The 12,204-nt window shown below is 44.1% G+C and overlaps 1 protein-coding gene across 2 annotated transcripts in view; it reads left to right on the top strand.

Moving 5' to 3' along the window:
• Positions 1-12,204, top strand: part of LOC138567616 (chloride channel protein ClC-Kb-like) — a 422,777-nt gene that overhangs the window by 314,769 nt on the left and 95,804 nt on the right. For both annotated transcript variants that reach the window (XM_069646042.1, XM_069646032.1), the window contains exon 17: positions 3,572-3,617. In XM_069646042.1, coding sequence (XP_069502143.1) covers positions 3,572-3,617 — 46 coding nt within the window. The remainder of the gene's footprint in view (positions 1-3,571; positions 3,618-12,204) is intronic.

The raw sequence follows: 12,204 nt of genomic DNA, 5'->3' as shown, positions 1-12,204 counted from the left end.
ATATCCAAAATGTATGTGCCTTGTTGAATGGATCGATATGCTGGTCTGTAAAGAGGAGGCAGGTGTCCAGACAGAAGGAGAAAGGGCAAAAACTGTACATGCAGAAAATATGGTTTTGTGACTAATAGCCTCAGGTGAAATTGGTAAAAAGACACAGACCTTCCAGTGTAGAAATGCGTGTGGCAGCTTGCACTCTCGCAGGTAGAACAACCATAGAACTATATACAGTTTTGGGGAAATATTTGATGATTGTCAGTCCCTCTGAAAGCACCAGTCTGCCACATATCAAGCATGTGTGATGAAGGGGGAAAACATGCATAGTGATTAGTTAAGGAAGAAAAGAAATTCCGCCGAGCAGTACTAACGTGGGATGTGACTTCCACTGGACTTGAGGGTGGAATTTAAAACAAGCAAGCATATGGTAAAAAGAAGGGCCTCGGGAAACCTGTACTACCATGTGAACATGTGGTTACCCTTACATTGGTCACAGAACTAAGCCAAAGCTGAATGGGGACACAACCGAGGTACTGGTGGTGGGCTCCTCTTCTAAGACCACTTCTTGGAAGTCTTCTTTGCGGCTGTCTGCTCTAGGAGACTCTCCTGTCCCTGTGTCCACAGTGAAGAATCTGGATGTCTATCTTTCCTCTTCCCTGTCAATGGCCGCTCAGCTGAGTGCGGTTTGCAAGATGGACTTCTACTCCCTGAGGGTGCTCCGAAAGATACTTCCTTTCCTGCCGGCCACTCTTTGCCCCCAGACAGTGGCGTCTCTGATTACTAGCCCCATTGACTACTGCAATGCTCTCTATCTGTCCCAGCCGAAAGGCCTGGTCCAGAGGCTGCAGCGTTTGCAAAATATGGCAGAAGGGTTGCCACGAGATGTCCACATGAAGCACGCATCAATCCGGTTCCCCATTCACTGCACTGGGGGCCAAAAGGATTACATTCAAAGCCCTCTGCCTGGTACACTGGGCCATCTATCTTCAAGGGATAGAGTATTTGCAGGACATATTTCTGCCATAAATTCCTGACTATCAGTTGCGATCTATGGTGGCCAACCTTGTGGGCATCCCCAAATTTCGCGCGAACGTGGGCTGGGGGCCGGGCCTTTTCCATGGTGGTGGGAACTCTCTGGAATGATTCACCTACAGCTCTTCTGAGCACAGCAAACTACCTTCCATTTCACTGCCTCCAAAAATCTAAGGAGGATCGGTGGTGTTGCGTTAGTATCCTAGATACCTTCAGGTCAACTTGCGCTCTATAAGCATTGTTAACATAACATAACAGAGCACTCTCATTACACCGAAGTGCTGATGTCCAAGTGGTTGGGTATTGCCTCTGATACTTGCGTAGGCCGGGGCAGACTACACCAAGGTGCTGATGTCCAAGTGGTTGGGTATTGCCTCTGATACTTGCGTAGGCCGGGGCAGAATTTATGGTTTTGTTATCTGGTGAATTCATTTCATCAGGAAATTAGGATGCAAATTAGCGAAAGTCTGTGTCTTGGATTGCGTTTGACCAAATGAGGTCTGCTGGAGATTTCATGCTCCAAATAGTAAAAGCTACATGAGAGGTCTAATAGAATCCAGCCGAAGCCTCTTGCCTGATGTAGTTCTCTCCTGCCGATTTAAGGAGTGTCCATGCCAAGATATCAGCTGAACGTAGGTGGAAGTTATTCAGGACGTGTCTCATCCAAAAGCGAGTGGAGAGTGTGACGATTCACAGGATGTCGTCACTTATCCCCAGGGAGGAGCTTTTCCCAGTGAGGCTAGGCCGCTACAGAATAGCCACCCTAGAGGTGGCTTAAAGCGGGGCCTCACAGGGCGAGACTCCCCTACTGGGGATAAGGACTCTCATTCTGTGAAGGAAACCCCTTACCACTTTTCCCTAGGAACCAAGTCCCTATCAGAAATCCATGATAACACTACTGTCTGCTATGGTAATGTCTCTTCAGTCTTTGATCCACAAAGTAACATAACTCAGATGAAGGCAATGAAGCAATGGAAGTGAGCCCATCACCACAAGAAGTAGCCGAAATGCAGTCCCAACAAGTTACAGGTAACAGGAACAGCGGGAGACCCGGTAAGGGTTTGGGGCAGCTCCAAAGTCAAGAAAGCCTCAGGAGTAATCGCCCCTGTCACAGTAGTGACACCCAGAGAATCCAACCTCAAGAAAACCTTGGGAGTAATCTCCCGCTCATAGTAGTGATACCCAGAGAACCAAGAGTCAAGAAGGCCTCAGGAGTAATCTCCCTCATCGCATTAGTGACATGCAAAGAGCCAAGAGCCAATCCTCGGGAGTAATGTCCCTCATCACAGTAGTGGCACACACATAACCAAAAGTCAGGAAAGCCTCTGGAGTAATCTCCGTCCTTTTAATAGTGATATTCAGAGAACCAAGAATCAAGAGTGCATCTGGAGGAATCACCCTCATCACAGTGATAACTAAAGTGGGATTAAGAAGGGTTGTCTTTGGAGGATAGCTCAGGGGCAATGTGCTCGCCTTGGAAGCAAGACGACACGGAGCAACACAGGTTCGATCCCCGGGTCCACGCTTAGAAACCTCTGGGTATTAAGCGCATTATAAATAACCAGTCATATCATATTGGACAACACAAGCTTTCTGGAGGTTATCTTCATAACATCATAAGACTGGGAAGAATTGCTGGATTTGTAAGGCAAGCTTTCAGAAGCCCTTCAGAAGAAGTAAAGAGACATTTGAGGACTATTGCCAAAAATATCCCAAGACAGCCCGCAAGTTCAGGAGACGGGAGTCATTCTCCTGGCCAGACCTTCGTTGTTGAATCAGAAGCTTGACCTAAGGATTGTGGAAAAAGGTGTAAGGTCTGAGAAAGTTCACCAGGAGAAGGGAGTCATTCTCCTGGTAGTCGTATTATTTGAATGTTGAACCCTTTTGAAGATTAGTGGTAGGGTTAAAGTAGGTTTTTGGACAGAGGATGGACACTTTTTCATTTGGACAAACATCCTGACAATGAGCACCCAAGGTGATACTTGTTTAGGTAGGGATAACCTTTTAGAAATAGGGAGAGGTAGGTTATTTTCTTTATTTCTGAAATACAGTGTTGTTGAAACATGCCACCCCTTTGTCTGATTCCTTGCTCCACCACGCCACAAGAGTTGGGAGTTAACCAAGGTTCAGAGGACTTTCGCTACCCATATTCTTGCTTTGATAAGAAGGGCAGTGTCTTTTGAACTTGAAAAAGATTTTAAATCCTTTTTAAATCCCATCAGTACTACTTCGGCCTGTGTTACAATTGTGGTAATGGTAGATATGTATTGACCAGTTGGATATCTGTCAAGTGGTTCTTGATAACTTCACAGCTAGCGGAATATAAAATGTTCCACCACTTCCCTCATTATGATTACCGTTTTATTGTTACTTCTGGGCCTATGCACATTTAAAAGTCCCTTAACGCGCAACCCCATTAAGTATCTAAGTAGTCAGATTTCTTTGGTGCGATGGAGAGAGTAGCATACTTGCAAGCTGGAGAAGAGAGTGTGCGGTTGCACTGCAGTGTGTTGGGAAAGCTAATCCACCTCCCTCTTCTTTACAGACGCAGAGCGTGAACGAAGCCACCCTGCCAAGTTTGGAACAAACTGGTAAGAGTAACTCAATCTGTGATTTCATTCAACTTGTAATGCACTCATGTTCACAGCCTCTTAAAATTGGCATTGCCTGAGAGGGATTTCCCACCACATGAAATCCGTCGGATGATTATCATGGTTGTCATGGTTATTAAGTGCTTATCCGACATATCGCAGGTGGAAAGGGGAAGTGAATAAAAAAACAACCAACAGATTTCCGGTCTTTTAAGTTTCATGGAGATTTGCAGGTATGAGAAAGAAGAATAGTTGTAAACATTCATTGAACACAATATTTTCCCATCCTCCACTCCCTTGAACTCACTCGGTACCTGTGCTCATCTACTAATTGATTAGAGGAGGTATGTGAAATGAATGTCTTCTCTCTGTGGACAATCTCAGTATTAGCTCTCTTGGAGTCCCAACAAAGCTCTTGCAGAATTTACTCCAAATGGTTGAGTTGCTCGGATAAATTATGCATTCAGAATGTTTACCCTATACGTGTCTAAACTTAGACTAACTGTCCCTAATTAAGATACTTCTGTACAATTGCTGTACAATTCTAAGATTATTATTTACACTTGCAAGATAAATGCCTGGTTGATTTTTGAATAATTAACACCAAAACCTTCATGGGTTCTAGGCCATTGCAATACAGCCCTCATTGGTTTTTGCTTATCCGTTCACGTTAGAAACAGGCGTTTTGTAGTAAATATCACTTTTGTATTTATGCTTGGAGTAGTGGCATTTGGAACAGGCTCTGCTCTCCAAGTCAAAAGACTTTTCCTTCAGATGAGCTCAGTTGCATGTTAAGGAGATGCTACTCTCCCTCCTGAATGACGGATGCCTGATGGGCGTCACTCGGCTGCCTTATACTCCGGACCATACCTTTATTCCTGTGTAAGCTGCTGAACTCCACTGTTCCCATCATAGAGCTCTGCCCCAGGGTATAGAACAACAATTCGGTACAGGTTACCTCAAAGGGAAAGGGGGCATGGGCAATATAAATGATAAAATGGATTGCTTCATCTTCAAAATGAAGATCTGTCGAGAAAATAACAACACACATACGTTCTCTTGTTCCCTTCCCCAGTCTTATCTCATACCTTGAGGAGACCTTTCTTGCTTTTGCATTTGTGTGGTCAGGCTAGTGTATCTTCTGAATAGCACTCACTTCTGTAAATGGTTTTCCTTTCTTTTAACTCCAAATATTTTATTAGTAACTATGTACACAATCTCTCATTGTTTAGAGTTTCTCCTAATGTGTTACACTAATGTATTACACCTTGTAGCGGAGGTCTAGCCTTACTTACAACAGAAATGCATGCTTGCATTCTTCGTATGGAATCCATAAAAGTATAGCTTTTCTCCTAGTGGCTTAGTTTAATTCTAATTTGTTCCTGTGACTCTGGCCAGGTTTATCTCGGTACTTACTGTGAAATCCTCTCACCAATCTAGGTGCATGTTTATCAAAAGTAGCCTCCAAAGACCTCTCTTCCGGGCTACACCTCTTCCAATACACCAGGTACTGCAATTTCCCCTTAACTAGTCTTGAGTCTAAAAGTGCTCTAACCTCAAATTCTTCTGAACCTCAAATTGTGGGGTAGCCTTATTCTGAAAGTCACACGATTAATAATGTGTTCAATCTCAAAGGGTCCAACAAACCTAAGACTAAATGTATTCCTTCCCTTCAATCTGAGATAGTTGATGGGCAACCACACCTTGTCTCCCACAGCATAAACTGGACCGACACTTCATCCTTTATCCGCAAATATTTTGTAACTAGCCTTACTCCTTTGCAATGCAATAGTTGCCTTCTCCAAACCTAACCTCATTGCTTGAATGCTGTCGTTTACTTCCGGAAGTGGAGCATCTCCCGAACCTCTTCCTGTATAACCGAGGATGAAACCCATGATTACAAATAAAAGGTGACATGGAGGTTGAGTCCTGCAGTGAGTTATTAAAAGCAAACTCTGCAAGCCAATCTAAATACACTGAACTATCTCTCGCCTGTAAATAACAGCTTAGATATTTCTATATTTCTTAGTTCACCGTTCCACTTGACCATTAGTTTCAGGATAATAGCCGGACAACATCTCGACCCCCAGCCCTTTTTCAAAATGCCTTCCAAAAATTGGAGATAAACTGTGACCACCTATCAGAATTAACCTGACTAGTGTGAGAAACCTGAGGTGTCTCACCTGCTAGTCCCCGGGGATCTGTCATCCAGGTGGCCAGGACACAGCATCGCTTTTGGATCCAGTTCTTGAGGGTGGCCAGTGAAGGAGGATCACCTAGGTGAGGGGTCCTCTGGGACTGGAAGTGGGACACCAGATGGCGAGATGCGGTATACCTTCCGTGTAACACCTTTGCCCCATTCTACCAAGTAGGATACGTAGGAACTAAAACCCCGCCTTTTCCAACACGAAAACCTTCTCACAGACAGCTCACTGTGAGAGAAAATGAACTAACGCCCGAGCCGTATAGCTGACATATCCCAATATAATGGTCAGGCAGGGTCAGGCAATTATTGATCATTACATAAACACCGGACGTCCATCACACATGCCCACATGGATAAGAGGTGGAGCATGAAAGTACACTCTGAGCAAGGCAGAGCACACGAGGAAGCAGCAGTTCCAAGATAGCAGTTTAATACAAGGCGAAAGACGGCAAGACTGAAGAGGATTGCAAGGAGGGAAGTGACCTTGACCTTTTCAACAAAAGACTGTTACTTTCATGAACCTTCGAGAATAGGAAACTTAAGCCCAGGAATCAAAGCTGAAGAATCCTGCATTGTGTGTCAGATGCTCTGCCACGTCAATAGTCAAGGCGGGGAGAATCGTTTCCTGCCTTGGTACTGTCCTTGGCTTCTACAACAAAGCAGCGCCAGTTAAGTCAGCACAGCCGGTGAGTTGGGGAGACTTACACCAGACCGGTCTGTATTGAATCCAAGGTTTCAAGCGGCAACATTGTATAGTAAAAACTGAAGAGGACAGTGTATGAAGCATATGTGGCAAGTGATACAAATGAAACAGTTGAGGGGTGAATGAACTTTGAAGCCAACATACAATACCGTAGACAGAGTGGTCAGGTACCACGTGGGTACTCATTCAAAAGGAAAAGTCTCTGTTAGGTATTCAGCTGAAAGGTGGCAATTGTAAAAGTAACAAAGAATTGTGAAATCGAAGTGGTCCTGCAACGGGTCAAGCAAAACCCTGTGCACTTTTGAAAGTCTTCGGTAATTGATGAGAAAGTATATGAAGTTGGTCCGACGCCAGCGGAGGGAGATCAGCTAAAACCTTTTGGTTAAAGCAAGTTTGTATTAAGAATTTCATTTGAATTGAAATTGGTCCGTGCCCGGCGGAGGGAGACGAAGTGTGTTAAAAAGGGATCTGAGCCAGGCTGAGGGGAATCCGTGGTGAACAGTGAGTCACCAGAGAAAGAATATCCTATGACAAATTGGATGCATACGAACATTGGGTTGAGAGGATCTGAGCTCGGCAGAGGGGGATCCAGGGTGAATAGTGAAACGCCTGAGAAATTAAGCATTTGTGAAAATCAGAAAGGAGAAAGGAACTTATTGTCTGTTGGTTGCATCAGACCCTAGGAATCAAGAGTCTTTGAAAGACAAAGAAATTTGGGAATGGGAGGCCCTGATGCTAATGTTTGAACTGTATCCTCGTGCTAGAGAAGCCAGAGACTGTGCTAAGCTCGAGTGCCCCGCCTTATCCTGCTGAAAACGTTGGGAAGGGAGGCCAACAGCCTGAACACCCTGACGTATAGTTTTGTGAACACTTCTTTCTTTTTTGTAACATTGGGTCCCACACTATTTGTATTTAGAGGTAAGGATTGGCAATAGGTTTATTAATATAAGACCTTTTATTTTAACAAGACAATTCTAGGACTGCGTTATTATTATTTGATGGTCAGAGCTTGCTTCCATCTGTAGCTTTAGGATTAGATAGGCATTTTTCAAACCCTTTTAAAGTTCAATAGACACCCTTGAACTGTGGTCACTGTCTTACTGTTGATACCATGCCTTCCTTACACTAAGCAATCCATGTAAACGTATTACGCCTTCCCAAAAACTTTGATCTTATGCTCCTGCAGTAACTTCCCCCTTCATAGAAATAAAGTGGCTTTACTTAATACAACCAACACTGCAGAGCATCCCTGATCTCTAGGAAGATCCACAATAAAGTCTATTGAAATCGTCTACCATGGACGCGGCAGAATCGGAAGAGGTTCAAGTAAACCAACAGGCTTGCCCACTGCCTTCTTCAATCTGGTACAAACGTCACAAGTGTTGACGAAATTCATGGTGTTCTTTCCTGCAACTTTTCTAATGGCAAAAATAACTTTGTATCAAACAGAAGCCCATCTTTAATGCTTCAAACTGGGTCTTGACTCGCCCAAACCTTCATTCAATATTTGTGATTATTTATTTTGCTGATTAATTGTCATTCTGCTTTGGGTTTATTTCGACTTGTATATGTCATTTAGTTCATTTGGCATTCTATTTGGTTCATTCCACATTTCTCACTTCCACGCAGCCACTAGGAGCGCCCCGGCTTCGAGTGACATTCCTCTTCACTCACCGGTACTCTGCGGGCAGCTGCGTCACTCCACTGGCTGGCTTTGTTGTAACTGTGAGCTACGCTACGCTCACATGTTGGATGCTTCTCCCCGCTCGCCGTTTTCTCCACTTCCCTTCTGCTGATGCAGGCAGCTCCAGCTGCTCCTTTCCGACCACATAGGCTCCCACACCTGTGGACTTCTGGCAGCCCAACTCACCCTGGGCTAGACAGGTCTTTTGGGTCGTCTTCAGGTGTCCTGGCTTCCTCTCAGGTCCCACCACAGCTGCCTCCACATAAAACTGGTTCCCTTCTGGTCTCCCCAACACATGCCTCCCTATTGGTCTCCATGTTGCTGGTTTCCTCCCTTATACACCTGCAACCACTTGACAGGTTGCAGGTGTGGGTTTCCAATTAACATTGCCTAATAAAATGTACTTTAAAAAAAAAAAAAGAGTACTTCATCATGTGGTGACAGCCCCACAGGGAATACAAACAACTATGAGCCACATCACTACTGAAATGCTAACCCTTCTTTCACTGTCTGGTACTACCCTTCTTCATACGGTCTCTGTTCAGCGTGTGGCCTTTGTCCCACAGAAGGAAGCCTTAGGTGTGCTCGTAGGTGTATTGACAATATTTGTCAGTTTTCCAAACATAGTTCCATCATATCTATGCTTCTGGAAATTCAAGAGTTTAACTCAATAGTGTCAGCAGTGTGATGAATCCTGTGGAGTCATCACAGATCCCCATCCTGTGATCCCCTGCCATATGGCCAGGGGACGGCAGCCGCTACTTGATCCTGACCCTGGGGGTGGTATTATAGAGAGGATCACATGGTAGGAGATGGCTGTCGGGGAGATGTGGTGGCCCCATTGGGAGGGATGTGGTATTCTTCCCTTATAAATGTGGAGGACCATATAATTCCTAAATTCCTGATGGCATGTTGTAATTATACGAATCCCTGCAGTTAGACAACTCCAAAAACCTTTCCTAACAAACATTCTAGGCTAAATACCATTCACTCCTCATATGTACATAGAAAGCACATAACATCTCCTGTCTTTGATGGTTTTGTATTAAATAAAAGACCCAAACAAAATCACCTTAGAAGTTCTAATAATCCTAGAGACTCCCAACACCATAACGCCTCAAGTATTGAGACGGGGAAGAGGAAGAAGGAACTAGTATGGATTGAAAGAAAGCCTAAGCTCAACATGCAGACTAGTTGTTGCAATGTAGATCATCTGCGCGGGACATTTAAACATAGTTTACACTTTCAATCAGAATGCAGAGAGAAGAGAAGCGGCTTGGGCAAAGCGGGAAGCCAAACCGCAGATGAAGGCAAATGCACTGGATCGGACCGTGCTGAGAGAGGCAGGTGTTTTCAAGCTGCCGCTTGTCAGCATTTCTTACCGGAGTGGCGGAAGACCCAGGGGAGCATGGCATGCTCCGATAAAGTGCCGCATAGGTACCCGCAGCCACAGCAAGGCTGTCAAGGACGCGGTCATGCCAAACAGCTGCAACTTTACCAGCAAGTGAAGGCGAGTCAGGCGCGAGAGCTGAAAGCGGATCTGCCAAGTGGGAGAAGCTGTTCCCGAGTTGAGACTTCGCCACAGCAACGTGCCACAGGTCGGAAACACTATGAAAAACCAGTGAGTTGGCCCGGTTATAGTGGGAACCCCCGAACGTACTGACAGGCACATGAGCATTTAAAAGTGCATTTTGAATACATACCAAGCAAATTAGAAAGACAGAATTTGCAAATGTCCTCATGATTGAGATGTTAATATGGGGAAAGTGGGAGCACATGTTATCACAAGCAGATGTATGTTAATGAAGAAGTTGAAAGACAAGATTTGCACAAGTCTCCATATATGCGATGTCCATGTGGGGAAAGTTGGACCAAGCATTGCCATAAGCAAATGAACATTGGTGAAGCAGTTAAAAGAGAGAACTTGAACAAGTCTTCATATGTGAGATGCCCATATAGAGAAGCTTGGGACAAGTAGCGTCTAAAGTTGAAGAAGACAGTACTGGAGTAAAACTGTGCTATACTGGGAAACAAAGAGAACATTGAAGGAAGTCCTGGTGAAGGAAATATATCAGGCAATGAGGCTTTTGAGGGAAAGATACCTGACAGGAGAGTACACCATGGGATCTATAAAACCCAGAAGACAATTCCTGGCAAGGGAGTGCACTTAGTGTATGAAAGAAAACGACATTGTGAAAAAATATCTGGCAGGAGAGTATACCAGGGGGTTTAGAGAATCTACTGAATTCCTGACAGGGGAATATACCAGGAAGTTGTCCTCAAGCAGTTGTGTATGAAAGAAACACTTTTGCTATCCTTGAAGCAGTTGTGTAAAAGAGACGCTTTGGCCACCCCTGAAGCAGCTATGTAAAAGAGACACTTTTTGCCATCCTTGAAACAACAGTTGTGTAAAAAAATACATTTTTGCCTGCCTTGAAACATTGTTATGTGGAAGAGACATTCTTGCCCTTCTTAAGGAAACATTGTTTGAGATAAGATACTCTCACCATCCTTCCTGTATTAATCCAGGGGAAGGAAACTACCCTCAGGATCCAAGGAAGTCTCCTTGAAAGAAACCATTTTTATTGGATTGATCTGTTTGCGTTACATTTGAACACGTTTTGGCTAAACCTTGATCAGAGACATTTTTCCTTACACTTCTTAGTTATTTAGTTCTAGTGTGAGGGTCAAATATATTTTGGACACAACGACAGTTTACATAAATTTGATGACAAGACACTGGGCCTCATTACGAGTTTGGAGGCAGCCAAGGGCATGACTGCCTCCAAACTCGTGTCCGGGTTCCCTGAATGGGGAATTACCGGGCCATTCCGACTTTGGAGGGCCCAGTATTTCCCCATTCAGGGAACCCGCACCCGGACGATCCCCATTCCCATTTGAGCCCCCATAGGGCTCAATGGGAATGGGGAGCATGCTAACAACGAGGCCCATTAATGACGGACCCGTTGTTAGCATGTTAGTTCCATCGCGGGACCCGCAAAGGACGTCTGGTCTGACCAGACGTCCAGATCGGGTCCCGAGAAGGAACCTCATAATAGGGCGGAATGGGTTTAAAGGCGCCGGCACCATTACCGGTGCTGTTAAACCCATTCCGCCACAGTCATAATGAGGCCCACTGACTCTAGTTTTAGTTTCCTAGATAGGGAAACTCTTTTTAGACTAGGGACAGAAAGGCCTTTATACGACCCCTTTTGTTTCAACAAAGATGTCTAATGTTGAAAACGCTAGCACTTTGTGTCCACCTCTCATTTCCGACCCCTCACAGCAGGTGGCATGCAATAAACCTGAAATGTACTATAGGCGGGGTGTAAAGTTAACAGCACAACATGACACTTTTCTTACCTATAGTTTTTCGCCAGACTAATATGTGATGGGCATTTCGTTTTGGGTACCTGCCACTTACACCACAAACAGATCTGAGGAGAGGAGAGTGGATGTACAACATTGTGCGGGCCCTTAAATCAGCAGAATCCTAGAAAGATATTCGGCATTGTCAAACGTGACTCCCAATGCATTTCTATATTAGAAGATGACATTAAAAGTACATAAACTGTCTAAAAAAGTGAGAAGAAAGAAAACCTTCCATTTATGAGATCTGAAAACGTGTTTAATGTCCATACAAATAAAAAATATAAAAAAATATATGAGAAACTCTTAATGCTTGCAGAAACCAAACAATAAACTCTTAAAGGATTTCAAAGTCTTTGAATTGCAAACAGGTAAGTCTGTTTTCAAATTCCATGCACCTTTTAGTATTTTCAAGGTAATCCTTCTTTCTTGGGGTGCTCTTAAGATTAGCAGAAACCAAAAAGGAGTATTAAATAGACTCAAAATAATTGCATAACTGCAAAAATATAGGTCAGGTTTCAAGGGCCACATATTCAATAATCCTTATTTATTTGTGAATTCAACGTGGTTGTCCGAATTCAGATCTTCTATAATAGATACATTGTGCAGATTGTCAGAAAAGAGA

This window comes from Ambystoma mexicanum, chromosome 1p (genome assembly GCF_040938575.1).
Source record: "Ambystoma mexicanum isolate Mex_15411 chromosome 1p, UKY_AmexF1_1, whole genome shotgun sequence".
NCBI lineage: Eukaryota > Metazoa > Chordata > Amphibia > Caudata > Ambystomatidae > Ambystoma > Ambystoma mexicanum.
This window is presented reverse-complemented; position numbering and strand designations above follow the sequence as displayed.